Source organism: Brachyhypopomus gauderio, unplaced genomic scaffold, assembly GCF_052324685.1.
Source record: "Brachyhypopomus gauderio isolate BG-103 unplaced genomic scaffold, BGAUD_0.2 sc72, whole genome shotgun sequence".
Classification (NCBI taxonomy): Eukaryota; Metazoa; Chordata; class Actinopteri; order Gymnotiformes; family Hypopomidae; genus Brachyhypopomus; species Brachyhypopomus gauderio.
The window spans coordinates 1,205,807-1,225,745 of record NW_027506893.1 but is presented as its reverse complement, the minus strand read 5'-3'; the positions used below and the strand labels follow the sequence as shown (position 1 = coordinate 1,225,745).

The window sequence follows — 19,939 nt, the reverse complement described above, 5'->3', positions numbered from 1 at the left end:
CATTGCAACAATCTGTAGTTGTTTTCCCGAGCGGAAGCGACTGGTGGAGGTTGGAAGCCGCGCCAGCTGGCCACACACCCCCGCCCATCACCGCTGTCACATGGACATGGCTGGAGCGGGTCCGGTTACTCTTCTCGCTGTACCCGTGCTGTTGTCTTGTGTGTCTGTTCAAAGGTTCTCCACGTGATTCACTTCCGCTCCCGTGTTTACACCCGTGTCTGCTTTCGTTTCTTCTGCTGTACAAGTTTTGGAGGAGAAGACAACAGCTTTGGAAGTTAAATGTTTGTGCTGGCGTCTATCAAATGGCGGCGTACGGCGATACTCGGTGAAGTGTAACTCCTCCGAATAGGTTAACCTTTAATACTGGCTATATATTTACTACTGACTGACTTACGGAATACGTAACCTGCGAACTATGCACAAGTCTGTGGAAAGCAGCTAATAGTTTATGTGTTTACCTACTCAAGGTGATGGATCTGTGGATATGTGTTTTATATTGATATATTTAGTTACGAAAACACCATGATTGGCTCTCCAGACGTGTTGGCTTTTACCAGTGATTTCAGAGAAACACCCATAGACCCGTTAGCACTTCCAGAGGAACTGTCGGTCCCACTTTACCCAGAGTCAGGGGAGACTTCGCCCTGGCACAACATATCCAGAGTGAAATTTGATAAAGACTTCATTCTCATATCGGAGTTCTCCGAGCAGGTGGGTCCCCAGCCACTACGCACAATACCTGATGCAGGCAAGGTGTGTGGATCATTTGATCTGAACGACTTCTCCCTCAGGATAATGTCTGTGGACTATCAGACCTCATTCACCAGCTCTGTGGATTCTGTCTGTCCTAAACTGAACTTTGTAGAAGACTCAAAGGTGGTCCTGGGTGACTCCAGAGAAGGGGCATATGCGTATGTGCACCACCTCACACTGTATGATCTGGAGGCCCGGGGGTTTGTGCGACCATTCTGCATCGCCTACGTGTCCTCCGAAGAGGAAAAAATTATGCGCAATTTCTCTCAGCTGTCCGATGAGTTTTCTAAGGTTTCTGAGTGTCTGAAGACAGGAAACAGGAAAAACTTTGCAAACGAACTGGACAGAAAACTCAGAGACTTGGAGTACACGAGATTAGTATTGCTGAGAGAGATTAGTAGAGAGAGTCTAAGTAACATATCTTGCAGAGAAAACCCAGAAGGAATAGAGACAACGAATGAAGGGTGTTCATGTCAAAAAGAAAAGGCAGGGAATAAAGGGAACAGTGGATTACTACTGATCACAGAGGAAGAGAAACCGAGAGAGAAAGACAGATGTGGGTGTTCAAGTGAAGAACCCGAAGCAAGCAATGGCATGTCCAGGCCTTATAAAGGGAAGATCGCACCAGGTTGTAGCTCTGCTGTGCTGAGCAATGGAGGGGCTGGAGGACAGTCGGACGGATCAGGAAGTGGGGAGGAACTTGAGGAGATAGAGAAGATAGAGGAGGATCAAAGTGCAACATCTCACGCAGTCCTGTGGCCCAATAAACATGCAGAGCTGGGCAGCATAGAGAAAGCTATCCAGGAGCACAGGAATCTTTTGAAACAAGTCACCTCCTACCCAATTAGGAAGCTCAAAGAACCAGAATTCTTGCCCTATGAGCCAGATGATTCTCCTCTTCACCCAGAGGTGGATCTGGACTCTTGTTTAACGGACTCTCCGATTCCTGAGCCAGATATGGAGAGCGACGTTTTCACGCCCACATCTTCACACACTCCGCGGCTGCTCAGCATGAACTTTTATCGGACGTTTGACAAGCGTTTGAAAGATCTGGAGGAGCTGTGTGACGAATACTTCCTCCGTCAGGCACTGAAGCAGCTCCGCTCCATCGAGAGAAACCTCCGTGGAGACCTCAGCTACCTCGTCGCTCAGCAGCTCACCCAAAACTTGCTCCAGCACCTTGGCGCTACCAGCTTCTTGTTCGAAGGTCCATATGACTTGGAGACAGAGGCAGGGCGGCAGCCCGGAGCTCGTTCACCGCTGCTTCCTCATCTTCCTCTCTCTGATCTTCCTCTTGTCCGCAGTGAACCTATGATTCCAGACGCTTATGCCTCCTGCGTGGAGATGGTGCCCATCAAGCTGGACGTCAGCACGAATGGGCACCCACCAATGGAGCCCGACTCTGTTTCTGCGTCACCCGGTGACGTTCTGCTCTTGCCCCCAGACGTGGCACTAGGAGGCGACTGCAAGGACGATGAGGTGCCTTCCATGCCGAGAAAGGACAGCTTAAGCAGCGGGGAGAGTATCGAAGTGTTGGGAACGGAGAAGTCCTTCAAAACCCAGGGCCCACATGTCCCCATGGAAGCAGTCCCACAGAGACCTCCCTTACTGCCCGCCACTGTGATGGAAGGCTGGAGGCGGAGGATGGCTACACGTCGAACAAACAGCGAGGACAGCATTGAGGTGCTCAGCACTACGGACTCCATCGTACTGGAAGACCTGCGGGCTTCCTGCCCTTCTGCGATTGATGAGGAAACCCCAGAGCAGGACGGAGAGGAGCAGGACAGGACACCAAGCCAGGTGGAAAAAGCCACGAAGGTCCACACAAGTGATACTGCAGACACCGTTCCAGGAGATGGACGGGAGAAGCACCAGAGTGTCCCCGATACCTCCACTGCTTTCGTAACCCCACCTAATCCTGACCTCAGCCCGGCACTCGCTAAAGTGACCTCCGTGGACTCGTGCACTGCGACGGGCTCCCTTTTCCCCGCGGAAAAGATCAACTCTCTCCCAGAGGCACCTTCTCCGCTCATGCAGGACGACTTGTCGGACTGCACCAGCTACCTCAGCCTCACCTCCAACGTCTCTGAAGCCGGCGTCTCTCCGGGGCCCCTCGGGGAGAGGGGGGCGGGAAGGACGTGGCGGAAGCGGCAACGGCTCGGGAAGGCAGCGCTGCACTTGTTGCACAACTTCCCATTGGCTCTCCACGCAGTGTACAGCCTACTGAACGGCCGGACGCTGGTGATCCTGGGCAGCGAGGAAGCAGCGGTCAGACGTTGGGTCCGGGCGTTCACCATCTATACACCACAACTGGGCGGATACGGACAGGGCATCCAGCCCTGGACGTCAGAACCTCTGCAGATGACTGACCTGCTAACCTGGAAACTCATAGGGTTGAACAGGTATGTATGGGAGTGATGAACCAGTTAGCACATAACTTTTGTTGTAAGAAAATCACAGAGAGCGAAATGTTAATCAAGCTAATCTAATTAATCGTCACAGACCATGCGTTAGTTTTCATCTCAGTGCTACATTCAGATACTATCAATCGTGTATTCTTTTTTCCTTTCCAGATTGGCTTTCCCTGCATTACCCAGCATCCCCTGCTTGAGCCGCTACAGTCGTTACCTCAGTGTACTGGATGTGGACCAGAAGTCTTTGCGGTGTCCCGCCTATAGAGGCTCACTGATTTGTCCACTGGTGGAGTCAAAGATCATCCACGGCACCACATATTACCTGCACACGCAGGCCGTGATAAGCAAGCTCGTGGCTAAGGCGTTCCTGCTCACCTTCTCACAGGGGGTCCACCATCCCATCGGTCCCAGAGAGAGCAACAGGGCAAAGCGCTTCTTCTGTGACCTCCACGAAGACGACATGAAGATCCTTCTCTTCCTCTCTGAGCTCGTCAGACAGCGCTTGACACAAACCGCACCCACCGTTCTCAGATTCAGCTATACCACCAGCACACTTTTCAAAGTCTGATGCCGAAGCTGAGAACGTCACCATCATGGCACAACTGGAGTGTCGTAATCTGTCAGAGATTATTGCTAATCCTCTTTTTTCCCCCAAGGTATGTCCGTTAGGATGGGGTATCCCAGTTGTAGGCCGGATGAATTTTGCATTGGAGAGGTCAGTGTGTTGTTTTGTTGCAAAACCAAGATTCAGTACCACAAGACAGAACTCACAGAAACAGCCCAGAGCAGTAATTTGAATAATCCTAAACCCCAAATCCAGATTTCCTTGTTTACATTATTAACTGCTAGAATGGAGCTACATGTGCTTCTGGTACAGCATAGAGCATGGGGGTGGGTCATTGGCAGAACATTTAGTGCCTTTTGAAATGAGATGTTTGTAAGCATGCAAATCTTTCTCAGTACGCTAAAACTGTTCTGCGCTAACTCACTTTTGAGGAGGTAGCAGGTGTGTTTATTTATAGGGTGCACTTATAAAACTTAACATGGTCAGACCACCATATTTATTTGGTAATCTTAGTGTAAACTCCCTAAATATTTGACTTTCTAACAAATGTGGGAGCAGCACAGTGCTCAGTATTACTGTTTACACAGCATTCTTTTACTGCATTTTTGAAAATGGATTTAGTCTTCATTTGTTTACATGTAAAGGGAAAAATATGTAAATACATATTGACTGATTGACAACCATTACAGAATGCTTTCCCAATTATTAGTATATACACTGAGAATAAATGAGATTTCTGGTATCTCAGCATGGTTGAGTACAGCTACACCAGGAAGTATTGATGTTTATATACATGTTCATGTAACTTTTACTATTAACATAAGAGTTTGAGATACTGAGTGTGAGAATGTGAGTGTGTGTGTAAATCTGTATTTCTATTTTGTCAAGACGTGTATTTTTAAAATGCTCAATAAATGTTTTAGTATAAAAAGCCAACCTCAACAAACAAAACTTTTGCTAATGCTCTGTGAAGGAAATTATTTACTGGTTTTAGTATTTTAGTATTCACAAGAACCAATGCCAATATTTACCAATGAGACCACAGTCAGTTTCTGGCTATGCTATTGGTTCTGTGTTATATTAGCACCATTTCAAAACACTTGGTATGAATAAACTTTTGGAAGTTCATCAGGTTGGGGTGTATTGAGTTTAGTTATATGACCAATCACAGGGGAGAAAAGAAAAATAAAATCCAATGCATTCGTCCACTCGGGCAGCAACACCCTTGTGGCAATAGGCCCCACCTCCAAACCTGCAATTCCCTCCGCCCAGTGGCAATAGGCCCCGCCTCCAAACCTGCAGTTCCCTCCAGCATTAACAACAGCCTGCAGTCCAAATACAGCCTTTTTATTTCCAAATTACCATGCACAAATTGAAGGACACTTCCCCTAACACAATCGCCTACAAATCGTATAAAGTGCAGCAGAAAGATCTTGTAAAAACGAAACATTGCAGCACAAAGCTAAACAAGGCGTCTCATTGGCTGATCCAACTGACGAACTGATCAGTCATCTGATCGTGTGATTAATGTTACATTAGATTTTATACATTCATAAAAAGGCACAAATACTGGTGAAAAACAAAACAAACAAAACCCGGTGTGTGCCCCCCCCCCCCCCCATTGTCCCGCCAGTCCCGTCTCTCACGTCCACTCCATGCACGGCTACTTGTTCAGGCGCCAGTGAATCATCTGCAGGACCCTGCGTTTGTCTGGAGCAAGACACTGTTCCTACAGACAAGAGAACCAACCACACCGTCAAGTCCTGATTATCGTGGAACAAGGCATTTAAGTCATTATAACATTTAATAATTCACATTTTACGTCGTAAAAGGTAAGGACGTTTCTTTAAAAGCAGCTTCAGTCATTCCAACTCAACTCAGTTTTGTTGTGGATTTTTTTTCCATCACTAGCACAAAGCAAAGGAGATGTTTTTCCAGACGAAATGTCCAACGCGTCCTTTAGAATTGGTCAGATAAGCTGCTACTGGCAAAGCTCAATTTGGTCACAAATATAAGAGATTGTTTTCTAAACCGCTCTAGCGCTTGAAAACAAGTTGTATTTTGCATTTCTTTCTGGATATGCAGCACCAAAGTGGATTTATTTTAAGCCACTGGCCAGTGTCCGATTAGCCCAAAGGTACCACAACACTAAGCCAGACACTTGCCCTAACCCCCGGTCAACAGACCCTTCCAGTGTGATTAACATGCACGGGAATGAAAGGATATTAAAAGTTTAATCACCTTGGTTTCAAGCATTCGTCTTAAATGGTACTGCCATGGGTGGTGTGACCTGCGGTAAAGACACATACGCATTCAAATTACTAGTGAGGTGATGGTGTTTGTTTTAAATGTTAAACATGGGCATATGTCAAAATTCAGATAATCAAATGGATCAAGTCTATGGATAGATTTTAATGTGTACACAATACAAGATCTTTAATTACATCAGTGATATTTGAAGGAACTTAAAACCTTGTAACCTCCTGACAATAAACATATTGGAAAAAAATGAAAAACAGGATCTTCAAGGAAACACCACCCTGTATATGATTTCAGTACGGGCAGAAATACCGCCGCAGGAACCTGGCGGGGTTAAATTACGAAAGTAGAGTAGTGCACAAGATTTTCAGATTTATGTACAACTGGCTGACGCATATAGATTATCTCTGTCTCTTAACTCCTGGGACATCATTATAAAGAACTGAAAATTTACCACAAAAGAAGAAACTGTCCAAATGAATGCTTTGTTTTTTAGTTTATACTGTTTGACTAATCCAGTACACAGAATTCTGAACAAGCGTCGATACAAATGAGGATAGAAATCAAAATGGAAACTGGACTGTTATATTAGAGAAAAACCAACAAACGGTCTCTTACTCATTCCATCCCGCTAGCAGTTCACTCGTGGGATACGTGTGGTGATCGAAAACCACCGTGCACTCCAGAAAGAACAAGAGCAGGAAGTTGGCAACAAAGCGATGTGCAGCCGAGTCCTGTTTCCTAGGACACACCGTCATTCAACTGATTATTAAACACTGTAAATCATTAGTGAGCACAGCAAGTGTCTGAAAATGAAGCGTGCGTGCGTGTGTGTGTCTACCTCAATAAGCCGTGATGCCGATTCTCGAGCAGTTCCTCCAGAACCACACAGAGAAGATCCAGAAGGACGTTGGGCTGCCCCACCAGACTGTAGAAGAGCCAGTACGCCACCCAGGGGTTCAACTGCTCAAACACGCACGCACAATTACAAACCGAAACCTTGATAAAGAGGGGCAAGCCATCCAGAGTGGGGAGGGGGGGCGTTACCCTGAAGGCCATGATGACGTGGAGGATGGGACAGAGGCGTGAGTGGAGGATACGCAGGGCCAGCGCCTGGGTCACCAGGAGCAGCAGGGCCTGCTGGGGGTAACCCTGAACAACACCAACACACACCATCAGGGTACAGGCGGGAGGTTAACACTAGTCCCGACTGCTGTACGCAAACGTCAGGGGCCACACGCAAGGCATCGTGGGGGGGCGGAGCGGCACGCAACTTTCCCGCAGCACAAACGAACGAACTTAACGGCGGGAATTATGGGGGCACTCACACTTCTGAAGGTTTTTGGAATCTGGATGCGTGAGGCTTGACTCAGCTCACTGAGGATTCCCTTAGCAACGTCCCTTGTCCTCTGAAAGACACACACACACGGTTCCCACAGTCAAGTTCCTGACTTCATAGCAAGCTGCAGTATCAACCCGGTTATGAAGGCGCAACAGTAGTCACCACTAGAAAGTTGCAGTCAGGTTCTGGCAAAGATGTGGAGTTTACAGTCCCATCTGGGCTGATGGAGGCAGAGCCGGCGATGTTCAAAACAGTCACCCAGCTTACAGACTGCAGGACATGAATTCATATTCATATTAATATATTAATATATAAGTAATAACATATAGGCCTATCAAATGTTCATTTTGATACTCACCTGTGTAAATACTGCGTCGTTACAATTCAGAACCCTTAAGGCAAATTTCACAACCTCCACTCTATTCAGCAAGGACCCTCCTAAAGTACACACACACACACACACACACACACACACACACACACACACACACACACACACACACACACACACACACACACACACACACACACACACACCTCATTAAGCTTCTAGCATGATGCAGTGTGAAGATCTGCACTTTAGATCTGCACTCAAGGTTTTTGGATCGAGCACCGTCAACTAGTGCCAACTTTTGTAAACACTTTATCTGTAGATGTTGAGGTATTCATATGCATCACGGCTCATTTAAGATCAAATCCAGCACCTATAGGGATTTAGAGCACATAGATCCAGCACCCTAGTGAACTATTCACAATTTATTAATGATGTTCCAGATTTAGAAAAATTCTCTTAGCCTCTCAATTCCTTAGGGCCACTGAGGATGCATCTAGTTTTCTCCAGTTTGATCTTGAAGTCCCTGGATGTGCAATGTGGAAGTTAATCCTTCCATTTAAATTAAATGAGGTCTCAAGCTAACAGACAGGAGAAAGCAAGGAGCTTCTACAAGTAAGCAGATAGACTGAAATCCTCCTGAACTAAGAACAAATAAAAACAGCAACTTTTGCAGGCAGTATAGTATTATGCTCTTGTGAATAGGGTCACAGGATGTCCAAAGGGGGGTGTGGGAACCACAACATGCAGGTGGTTGCTGGAATCACACCTGTTGCATATACGCACCTGTTGCATATAGAGCTCAAGCTTGAGAATATTCTTGCAAGCTTAGCTTTACACACGCGTGAAGGTTATAAAAGTGTCAGCACCTTGAATGGGTGTCCATGTGGTACCGATTAAGGGGTCTTGCTGGGCATTGAGGATGAGTGGGTTGGGCAGGCCTGAAGGGGCGTGGCCTGATACGAGGATTCTGAGGTATGCACAGAAGTGAGCGGGGCTGAGCCGAGAGGCGGGGCTTGAAGAGACGCTGGTGGAACTAAACATGACGTCGACTGCACTGGCATAATCCCCAACCTGGATGGACGGCGCGCGCGCACACACACACACACACACACACACACAAAAAGCAAACAATAATAAATGAACCTTGTTTTAAGTTAATAAAACAGTTAAACAACCTAAAAAGCTCCCATGAGTGTTAGCACCACTAATGAGAACACAAGCTATCTATCTCCTCCCCACTATTTGACCAAACAGCCCATCCAAGTGTCTGCATGGCGCCCACAGCTCGACTCACCAGCCGTGTAAGGGCTGCTTGATAATAAACCCTATTAAGATAGTTATTAATAAACGATGCTGCACTGCGATGTGAGATCCTACCTTGCACAGGTACAGGGGAGCCCAGTCACTCAGGTCCTGCAGTCTGAAACAGGAAGAAAAAGGCTCAGTTGGGGGGGGGGGGAAACATACAGGAACGAGCGTTTATGAACGTGCACGACCGACAGCGGTTAGACGGACTCACTCTTGAGTGTTGTGGCACTTCACAAATTTTAGATAGCGAAACAGCTCACGGAACCTGGACAGAACAACACAAACGTGTGAGGTTGAGACTCACATGCAACAATTTTAAAATGTAGGAATTTTTAAAACAGAAAACCCAAAATGTTTTACTTTTTTTGTTGCTGGAGTTTTTGGACTCTCGCTCGAATCACCAAGATGGGCTCCCAGAGGACCTCTGCCCTCCGCCCTTTGACCCGCCTCTCCCCACTGACGTTCTGACCCTTCAGCACAGCCGAGAGTAAAGGGTCGTCCCACGGAAGCAAGTTCAGGCTGCAGGACAGAAGAAAGCAGAGCGTTGATCTAAAGAAGCAGTAAGCAGTTACTGAAAGATTTGTAGCGACTGTAGAAGAACTGGTGGTAAGGTGTGTTTACATGCGTGTCAGTTAGAGCACTTGTGTGTGTGTGTGGGCCTCCATCCTACCTGTTCTTGATGGACATGCAGGTGGGAGGAAGAGGGAGACCCTGGAAGAAGGTCTGCAGATGCTTGGTGAAGGGGGCGGGGAAGTCGGCGTCCACAAACACGGTCTGAACCACGGATTTAGCTCTGCAACACAAACCCTTCATGATCCACAGCCACAAACTTAGTGAGAAAGACGGATACTTAAAAAGTTCCTTCTACTGCCGAGAAGGCATCTGGAGTATTAAAGTTATCAGTGATGACAGCTCAGGCGCGTCACTGAGACAAGCTCGGCGTCCCCGTGATTACTCAGCCGTATTACGGCTAGCCAACTTACACAGCACTGTCCTGCGTTTTACCTTTGTCAAAAGCTAAAGACTGAACCATTTGAAGGGCCTTATAACTACAAAAGAGGCACGTGCTCCATTATTTATACATGTACACGTGCTAACTGACACCATCTGACAGGTTGATTGTTGCCGGTTGAACACCCAAGTTATCCAAAGGTTTGAATAACCTAAAAAACCTTTGCGCTATACACCCGTCCCCCCGGTAAATATTTACTTCCTGTCAGGATCAGCTGTGTCACAACATGGAGAGATTTTAGATGACGCTAGACACCCAAACCAACAGGAGTCACAGACAGGAGGATAGTGGTACGGAAGCCCAACAGCATCACATTACATCACGTTTAGCAGCACGACCTCAGACTGCCACCACAAACGTCTCGCCGGTGTGGCGTACTGGATTATAGCTCGGTGAGGCCCGGCTATCCGCGGTGTGTGTGTGCTCACGCACAAACTCACGTGACAGGGTCGGCGTACCTGTAAAGCAGCGTCATGACGGATTTGGACACCTCGTTGATCGAGTGCGTGTTCCTGAAAGACGTGAGAAACGTGTGAGCCTCGTGTGCGCCTGCATGAAAATGTCGACGACTGGCTACAGTGTGAGTTTGTGTGTGTGTGTGTGAGTGTACCCAGGCGCAGTGTGTGTGACGATCAGCTTCATGGCCCCGAGCATCATAACGACACACGCTTTAGGGGTCTCCTGCGCCGCCTCGTCCAGAAACACACACACTCGATCTTGCACTGCTGAGTAGCTGTGAAGCAAAAACAGAAAACAAGCACAAATACGGAGGTAAGGTAAAACATTAAAAATGCTCCATTCCCAGGAGACAGAAGAAGTTCCAGATTTAGTATGTAGACCTTTCATTAGTTAACAGTAAAAGTTTATCAACATCTAAAACTCTCAAACACCCATGAATAAAAGAGTTTGAGAGACCTTATCCATATACTGCAGCTTTCTGCTACGCCAGCTAGTGAATAACAGAGAAGTTACTGAATAATACAACCGTAAGACAAATAAATGAGTAATAATAATATACAAAGAAAAAAATAATCAAACTTACTCATACTCCAGAACGGTCACGTGATGACCGTAGCAGCTCTTACACGCCCCCTGGCCGCCATTGGCTGGGTGAACGCCTGCCGTTCTGCTATTGGTCAAGTGGCACTGGCAGTGGCAGAGCGGCTGTTTGGGGCTCTCCACCCCCATCAGGAAGGCGGCGTATTCCACGGCCAGGCTGCAGGCGAACTGTTGCAGGGCGGCCTCTGTCTCGAGCACACACGCAGGCGCAATGAACCCCTCGCGCTTCACCAGACCGACCCGCGTGCACCAAGAGCTCATGTGTGCTCTCAGTGGAAAATAAAAACGCGCGTACCGGCACGTCGGAGGTCTGCGTCCATGTCCATGGGGTCAAAGGTGAAGTTGAGCTCGTGCAGATAGCCCATGATCCTCTTGTCCCGGAGAGATTTCCAGTAGAAACTGCGTTTGTGCGCATTACAGTGGCAGAAGCCGGGAATGGCCCAAAACGTGCACTGGGGAGAGGCGAATAGCGGCCGTGAGGTTTGAAGTGCAACAGAACTGATTTGGGACGTGTTTACCCACTTGTCATCTGAAGGACGAGACGTTACATCCCACAAACAGTCAAAAACACCCAGTCAGGGCTCCGACTCACCGTGGAGGCGGGTCGGTCACAGATGTAGCAGAAGCACTGGTCACAGTAGGCGGCGTTGTTGTCCTCCACCCCCGTCACGTCCCCGTCCGTGAAGCTGAACACCAAACGCACACACGGCTGGTTTAACGGCCGTAGGTAGCGGCCCGTGGGTCACGTGTGCTGGAACCACAGACTGGTCTTACCAGAAGGGGATGGTGCAGTCGTATCGGGCGTGAGGCAGGACGTTCGCTCCTCGGGAGAAGGTGATGGTCACGTCCTCGTCCACAACTTCACTCGTTCTGCGGGCGTCCGCTTTTTCTGAATGTAGTAAGTTAAACAGTGTAAACGTTGCTGAAACAACTCCAAGCATTCATTCACATAATAGACAACAACACAGCAATACTCCACGGGGGGGCACTGAAATTCACTAGAATATAGAATAGACATAACGTGTAACGCATTTTAGTCTCCTACAAAAGTATTTTATACATTGATCAGCACTAAACAAGACCACCAGGTGTCCCAGTGCCCCCTCCTCCACCCTCCCTCTATGTCCCGGTGTCCCCTCCTCCGCCCTCTCTCTATGTCCCGGTGTCCCCTCCTCCGCCCTCCCTCTATGTCCCGGTGTCCCCTCCTCCGCCCTCCCTCTATGTCCCAGTGTCCCCTCCTCCACCCCCCTCTATGTCCCGGTGTCCCCTCCTCCGCCCTCCCTCTATGTCCCAGTGTCCCCTCCTCCGCCCTCCCTCTATGTCCCGGTGTCCCCTCCTCCGCCCTCCCTCTATGTCCCGGTGTCCCCTCCTCCGCCCTCCCTCTATGTCCCAGTGTCCCCTCCTCCGCCCTCCCTCTATGTCCCGGTGTCCCCTCCTCCGCCCTCTCTCTATGTCCCGGTGTCCCCTCCTCCGCCCTCCCTCTATGTCCCAGTGTCCCCTCCTCCGCCCTCCCTCTATGTCCCGGTGTCCCCTCCTCCGCCCTCCCTCTATGTCCCGGTGTCCCCTCCTCCGCCCTCTCTCTATGTCCCGGTGTCCCCTCCTCCGCCCTCCCTCTATGTCCCGGTGTCCCCTCCTCCGCCCTCTCTCTATGTCCCGGTGTCCCCTCCTCCGCCCTCTCTCTATGTCCCGGTGTCCCCTCCTCCGCCCTCCCTCTATGTCCTGGTGTCCCCTCCTCCGCCCTCCCTCTATGTCCCAGTGTCCCCTCCTCCACCCCCCTCTATGTCCCGGTGTCTCGGGTGTCCCCTCCTCCACCCCCCTCTATGTCCCGGGTGTCCTCACCTGCGGTCCTCTCGGTGTCCTCCACGATAAACACTGAAGACTCGCACACGGCGCAGTCCTCCTCCTCGTCGTCGCTCACGATGATAACCGTTGTGTTTTGATCCATTGGCCGCTCGGACGAGTTCCTCTTAAACGTGTTCCACCAGTAACGTTAGAGTCTATAGCGGACTGGACCTACTGGATCTACCGAACCGCACGCTAACTACCGACCTCTAAACGCCTCCATGCCCACAGTGCTAGATGATTTGGTGTGTTGTACGAACAGGCGAGCTGCGGTGCGGAGGCCGATGTGAGAGCGAGACCGCTCGGATGTTTTAGTTAATCAGACTCAACACAGCACCGTAAACACCGCCATGCCTTCAAACCTGGCGCCTCCCGCGCAGGAAACCACATCCGGAATAATGCGGAAGTGATGTAACACGTCGTCGCCAGGGACGTAAACCACCCAATAATGCGGAAGTGTTTTTAAAAAACTGTCCATAAAGCTAAAAAGATTTTTTTAAAGTCTCACTTTGATCAAGATTCTCCTTTAATTATGGAAAGAAATTGCTATGGGATGTGTGTGCCTTACAGCTATTAACGTTGGAACAGTCCAACGTTTTTCTTCATCATGTTTTGAACAAAAAGTTTAAAAACAAACAGGATTACCACTAGTTACACAGCTATATGTACTTTGAACAAGAAAAACGAATGGCTTATGGTCACTCATTTCTAAGCCTGACAGATTAGTGTTAAGTTTTTTTAAACCATCATTTAGACATAGATCAAAACCATCAGGGTTCAAAATCAGGATTATAAATTTGTACAGTTAAATACAGATACATTTGTTCAGTTAAATACAGAATATAGAAGATGTGTCAACACAAGTGGGTAAGGATAATAAAACATGTATGATTGGTGTTCTCCTTATCAGGAGAGGAGGTACAGTAGACCGGATGTAGGAGTAATGGAAAAGTACAGAGAGAGAGAGATGGGGAGGAGGAAGTTCTAACTGAGCAGACACACAGATAAGGGAATGAACAAGTCAGTGTTCTGACTGAGGGTCACAGACAGTAAATCACAAATTCGCTTGCATTTAGGATTGTCTCTTATGCATTCTGTAGACTACCTTAAACCAGTTATGGCAATGATCCATTCTGAAAGTAATCAGTTTGTACAAAGTTCTCGGGTGATAGCATCTTGCTTTTGTTCTTTCTTTAATATGGTTTGCTTGTTGCCTCGGGATTGAATATATGAACATATCTGACTTTCTACCCCAAGCCCCCATCCATGACCCACACTCATAGTTTCTCACACACACACACACACACACACACACACACACACACACACACACACACACACACACACACACACACACACACACACACACACACACACACACACACACACTCCTTCAGATAGCATCACTCCTATCAAAATTATTTAACAATTGCAACCTAGAATAGGACCACTCCTGTCATAATGACTTAAAATGACAAAATGCCTTGATCTTCATCTCTGACTGTTTCAGTTCATTTAGGGCCAGACACGTCAAAGATGATTAACAATTAACAGATGTGTATACTGTCACCCCACCTCTCCAGCTCAACACAGAATAGGATACTCACTTAGCCACAGTTAGGACTTCTGACAATTTGATGAAACAAGTGTGTTTGTGTGTGTGTGTGTTTTTTTTTTTGGGGGGGGGGGGGGGGGGGTGTGAGAGAGGTGCAGAGGCTTTGATGTGATTTACAACTTGGTATGTTTGTGTGTCTGTGTGTGTGTGAGAGAGAGAGAGAGAGGGAGAGACAGAGATGAAGATCAAAATTGTAATAGTTATTTAAAAACATAATAAAACATATTGCTTAATTTGTGGTTAATATGCTGTGTTGTAGTTAGAGGCGGTAAATATCTAAACTGTATTGATTGCAGCTTTTTTAGGCTCCTGCTATCAAATGAAGAAAAATATGTCTGCTCTTTTAGCAATACCAATTTCTATCCAGCAGGGCGCAGTAGAGACACACCCCCCATTCCCATCACCAACACATAGTTCCAATATGACCAAAAAACATAAATTGCCCCAGCAGACACTGACTGAAAAAGACATGAAAGCTCTTCCAGGCAGAAATCTCTACCACTACCAACAGCCCAACAATCTGGAACTGGTCAGAATCGCTCTTCGCACTCCCAGGAGACACAGACTATACTGACAGGCCTTAGTCATTGAACATCAGAGGACATATGCTGGGGGGGGGGTCTCTATTCCAGGCAGTAACATCTTTAAAAGCCTAATAAACATAATGTTTTCGTTTAATTTTGACAGCTGGATTGACAGGATGACGGGTTGACTGACAGGGACAACAGGTGATTGACAGGTACACGTGTTAAACATTTGAACATTTTAATAGAAAATCTCTTTTTTTGCAGTACATACGTATACACAGCCAGACAGGTTACCTGTTTGATCTAACTGGTTTATTTATTTCACAGGAAGACCACTGTGCCTCAACAATCTCTTAATTCTGCATTTAGGGCTGGACGCAGATGTGTCCATGGCAGAGATGTCATGTTCATAAACAGAAGCCCTATATGGGATTTTAACACACAACATCAACATAACTTTCAACAGACCAGAAGACACCGTATGTAGGACTGAAATTAAGAACTGCACCAATCAGGGTCACGCTGCAGTCATGTGAGCAATGGTGGAACTGGGATTACTGGGATTGCTGTTTAAAAGTTCATGACCTCACTGACTGCTTTGCGTGGTCTCATGTGATTGTGAGTCGGGTCCATGCTGGTGGTTCTCTGGTTGTGGGAGGCGATATTTTTCCCATGGGTGAGGAGTCTCCTGGCCTGGCATGAACTTCAGCCACTCTCTGTAGAAACCCCGAAAACCGTCTATCTTCTCCAAGTAGGTGTTCCGTGATTTAAACTGCAGAGGAAGAAAAGAGAGAATAAATAATTTAGGCTTAAGCTTCCTCTCTCCTCTTTATTGAGTTATAAAGGTTATAAAGCAAGAAAAAAAAGTTTTGACTCCAGCCAAGTAGCAGAAAAGACTGAATGGAGAATCTTATCTGTGCCAATCAGGTTCCTCTGACAGGAGAAAATACTTTTTGAATTTAAACTTCATCAGGGAAAACCTATACCTAACCTTAAAAGCTATTTAATCTGTAATGCAGTTCCACTTGTAATGCTAGTTTTGTATCAGGGAACACAATGGCATCTTTTAAATTATACAAGGGAGGAGATGATCTTGGTCATCTAGAATAGTCCGTGTGTTCAGGTCACACAGCACCTGTGATCAAGGTGTGATGGCCACTTTCCAGCATGTACTCTAAAGTCTTTTCTATCATTTTGGAGAGAGAGAGAGACGGAGGGAGAGAATAACTTACTCTGTCGAAGGAAGGCGGGTACTGCGCTGCAAACTCCAGCTGGCGGATGATGACCTCGTTGGGCGGGACCTGGAGCCTGTGCATCTGTCGCAGAAGCTCGTGCAGGTAGGCGTAGTCCAATCGCTGGGTGGCCCGGCCAATCAGAGCGCTGAAGATGTGGGCGTTGGCCGCTACACCGCACGCCTGCGAGTCCATTCACACAAGCATCAGAGCTGGCATTCTCACAACCCGACAGTACACATTTGGAAATGCAAAACCTACATCCTCACAGGACAGCGGATATCGACTATTCGTATGGGGCGCGTAAAGCCCAGCGTTGCTGACGAAGTCACGTTTAAGTGTGAGATGGTGAACAGTGCTACGAGAGGTTAAAGGTCAAGACCTCCATGTCCGAGAGGAGCCACAGCCCGTCCTTCTTGGTCCAACAGGCCAGGGCGATGGCACAGAAGGTTTGCGCGTTCACGGCCTGCTTCCTCTCCACCATGAGGGCCTTCACGGCCTGACCGTCAGGGATGAAGGGATGATCGGGAGAGAGCATGAGAGAGGGAGGGAAGACAGGAGGAAAGAGGGAGACACTATTAGGAGCACAGGACAGTGACTGGAGGTCTGTACTCTATGGAGAGCTCCTATTACACTCCTCAATGCAGTGATATCTGATTTAGTCACGATATTTACAATGGTATCACGATATGCTCACGATACATAAAACCACGTTAAAATATTGCCTGACCTTTGCTCCTTCCAGGTCTCCTGCTTTAGCAGACTTCCTGATCAGAGTATTAAAAAAAGCCACATCCAACTTCACCCCATTCTGCTTAGCGACGGAGATCAAGCTCTGCACCGATTGGCTAGTGGGCTCCATCACGTCAGCCAGTAGCGTGAGCGTTTTGATGGTGGGGCTCAGGCCGTCGCTAGCCATTTTGTTCAAGAAGCCTTCCAGATCGCCCATCAGTGCCAGCCTATCAAACGCGCTGTTCACCGTCCCCAAAGCAACCACACCTGAGTGACGGTTGCTGGGGTCCAGGAGGTTGGGGAGGCGGTTGCTTGGCGACACCGAGGGGCTGGATGATTGGTCGTTGCTTGGCGACATGGGCATCAGTTGAGTCTGCTGTGTGGGGTGTGAAGCGTGCACACTCAAGCAGCGCTCTGCCAGAGCATCCGTGCCGCTCCCACTTGACTCCGCCCCCGACTCCGCCCCTAACTCATCTGAGGCGCTGTTGCTGGGTTGCCACTGGCCATCAGATTCCAGCGCATGACCGTCGCTGGGCATGACTGCTGCAAACAGCCGGCTCTCGAACGTGTCCATGTCTAGCAGCTTGGATGGAGGTTTCTCTTTGTTGACCTTTGACCTCTGACCTCTCATCCGAGGACTGTCCTTCAGTGCAGGCTCCTCCTGCCCCTTCAACAGCAGCACAGAAGCCAAGGCCAGATCACCTATCCCACAATCCCTTGCGACCCGCAGGAGGAGGTTATAATTCTGCGTGTCTGGTTTGAGGCCTGCATTGAGCATTTGGTGCCACACCTGCACAATAAACCAGTTTGAGATTTTGTTTGTTTGATTTAGTAGCTTAATTATGTGTATAAGTTAGTAAACTTGTGTGTGTATAGACCTGTAATGCAAGTCTGAAGCCCTGTTGCTTGTCCTCCACGCAGCACATGAGCAGGTACTGAAACGTCTCTTGTGTTATGGGCTGTCTGTTCTGGAGCATCTCCTATAGACAAACACACACACACATCACATCAATTCTACAGAACAACTCACACATATCTCCTATAAACAAACACACACACACATCACATCAATTCTACAGAACAACTCACACATATCTCCTATAAACAAACACACACACACACATCACTTCTACAGAACAACTCAAACATATCTCCTATAGACAAACACACACACACACACACACACACATCACTTCTACAGAACAACTCAAACGTATCTCCTATAGACAAACACACACACACACATATCACATCACTTCTACAGAACAACTCACACGTATCTCCTACAGACACAGACACACACACACACACACACACACACACACACACACACACACACACACACACACACACACACACATCACTTCTACAGAACAATCCCACCACACATGCAAAGTGTTTGCTCCACGTGTTAGTCTGTACCCGCAGCACTTGAAAGCACGCCTTCATGTCGCCGGCCATGGCGAGGGTTTTGAGCAGTGCATGCTGGGTAATGGCGGCAAGGGGAACATTCTTCCTGCGCAGTTCCTGTCTGAGCTTCAGCGCCTGCTCCAGGCCCGTCTGTTTCCACGGTGACTGGCTGCACGCGTTGAACAGGGCGGTGTACGTGGCGTCCGACGGCTCCAAACCCCGTTTCTTCATCTGATAAACATTTAGCGGGTCACTCACCAGCGCTTTAAATGCCTCGTCAACATTAATGCACAGATCTGAACCAGGAGAACACACCCAGCACAGTGTAATAACACCAGCCAACAACCACTGCTTGATGAAACAGTATATCTGTGAACTTAAGTAGCTTCACAGCTCAAGTGTGAACTGAACAGGATTCACCACAAAGCAAAAATGAGAAGCCCGCTCACTAGTGTCTTGAGAGCTTAACTTGGAGAGAGTTGATCTCTCACAATCACAATCTTCACTACTAATGTGTATGAAGGTGAGAACGTCCTGTGCGTGTCTGCTCACATTGTTGTAGAGCTGAAAGGCTTTCTTCACATATCCAGCTCGTCCACACCCCCCGATGATCACGGTGTAGTTGAACTCCTCCGGCTGCAGCCGCTCGCCTCTCAACATGTCTCCTTCAAACAGCTGTATCGCCTCGGCCAGCTGCAGGGACAGGACCACAGGTCACCTTCAATACCAGGGGCGATTTTAGGATCTGGTCTTTAGGGGTGCCCAGCCCCCAGTGCTCACAGAGGCACAATACCAAAGTATTGCGCAGGTGCAGAGCAAGTTTTTTGCACAATATAATATTTTAAAAATGTGTTGAGCCAGGGGGTGCTAAGCAACCTCACGGTGGTGCTCTAGAACCACTAAAAATACCCTAGCCTCGCCCCTGTTCAATACAATTACACGCATTTCAGTTTCTGGACGTTTTCACTCAAGTCTCACCTTGTCATTTTTAATGAGCTTCTTGCACTGAAGGAAATACCAGTACGGAGTGTTCCGTCGGCCCGTCTTGGACTTGAATCTCTCCACCACCGAATCGTCCTCGCTTGTGTCTCGGTATTTTAGGTCCTGCAGCTCTGGGGACATTTTTCGGAAGGTCGTCCTGGACACGAACGTCTTCGTCTGCTGCCCGTACTGCAGGTTGTCCCCATCCTCCGTGTGTCCAACGTCTTCGGCGCTGTCGGTGCTCGTAGGTGTCTGCTCGTATTTTACTGTAGTGTCTCCTATAGATCTGAACTGCACGGAACCACAAACATGTCCCCCGGGTCCCCGGGAGCCCGTCCGGTACCGCCGCCGGTCCGCTATGCAGCCGGGACCGGAGCAGGTGTCAGTGGACAAACCCCGGACCAGACCCACCCTGCTGTGTCTGCCTGCCCCAAGACCCTTCAACAGCACACAACGAAACATTATGGTAGGAAAAGTCACGCAACGAAGCTAGATGCAACAGCGGAACTATAATGTCTCAATGTTCCGACTAAATATCATGTTTGAACGGTCCG

General features: G+C 48.2%; 3 protein-coding genes and 1 long non-coding RNA gene across 5 annotated transcripts; 2 read left to right on the top strand and 2 right to left on the bottom strand.

Annotated features, from left to right (window-relative positions):
• Positions 1-55: 55 nt before the first annotated feature.
• On the top strand, positions 56-4,802 carry smcr8b (Smith-Magenis syndrome chromosome region, candidate 8b). Of its 2 annotated transcripts, XM_076989975.1 has the most exons (3): positions 586-711; positions 792-3,155; positions 3,327-4,802. In XM_076989975.1, the coding sequence occupies exons 2-3, from the start codon at positions 796-798 to the stop codon at positions 3,733-3,735; spliced, it is 2,769 nt and encodes a 922-aa protein (XP_076846090.1). In that variant the 5' UTR covers positions 586-711; positions 792-795; the 3' UTR covers positions 3,736-4,802. The 2 variants fall into 2 exon arrangements, with proteins under 2 accessions (XP_076846089.1, XP_076846090.1); XM_076989974.1 differs by having other exon boundaries at positions 56-3,155.
• Positions 4,803-5,063: 261 nt separating this feature from the next.
• LOC143491183 (uncharacterized) lies at positions 5,064-13,475 on the bottom strand. The gene is made up of 20 exons (XM_076989978.1): positions 12,886-13,475; positions 11,821-11,935; positions 11,639-11,732; positions 11,342-11,498; positions 11,030-11,231; positions 10,598-10,720; positions 10,446-10,499; positions 9,646-9,768; positions 9,336-9,494; positions 9,187-9,240; positions 9,045-9,087; positions 8,534-8,738; positions 7,692-7,771; positions 7,496-7,603; positions 7,320-7,400; positions 7,039-7,143; positions 6,833-6,954; positions 6,610-6,732; positions 5,974-6,022; positions 5,064-5,461 (listed from the first exon to the last, which is right to left on the bottom strand). The coding sequence occupies exons 1-20, from the start codon at positions 12,989-12,991 to the stop codon at positions 5,396-5,398; spliced, it is 2,169 nt and encodes a 722-aa protein (XP_076846093.1). The 5' UTR covers positions 12,992-13,475; the 3' UTR covers positions 5,064-5,395.
• On the top strand, positions 13,370-15,494 carry LOC143491184 (uncharacterized). The gene is made up of 3 exons (XR_013125119.1): positions 13,370-13,755; positions 15,191-15,242; positions 15,358-15,494. It is a non-coding gene; the product is annotated as an uncharacterized LOC143491184 (long non-coding RNA).
• ptcd1 (pentatricopeptide repeat domain 1) lies at positions 15,258-19,847 on the bottom strand. The gene is made up of 8 exons (XM_076989977.1): positions 19,383-19,847; positions 18,957-19,097; positions 18,417-18,635; positions 17,873-17,974; positions 16,993-17,784; positions 16,645-16,761; positions 16,263-16,445; positions 15,258-15,802 (listed from the first exon to the last, which is right to left on the bottom strand). Exons 1-8 carry the CDS (start codon positions 19,845-19,847, stop codon positions 15,617-15,619), a joined length of 2,205 nt encoding a protein of 734 aa, XP_076846092.1. The 3' UTR covers positions 15,258-15,616.
• Positions 19,848-19,939: the final 92 nt, after the last annotated feature.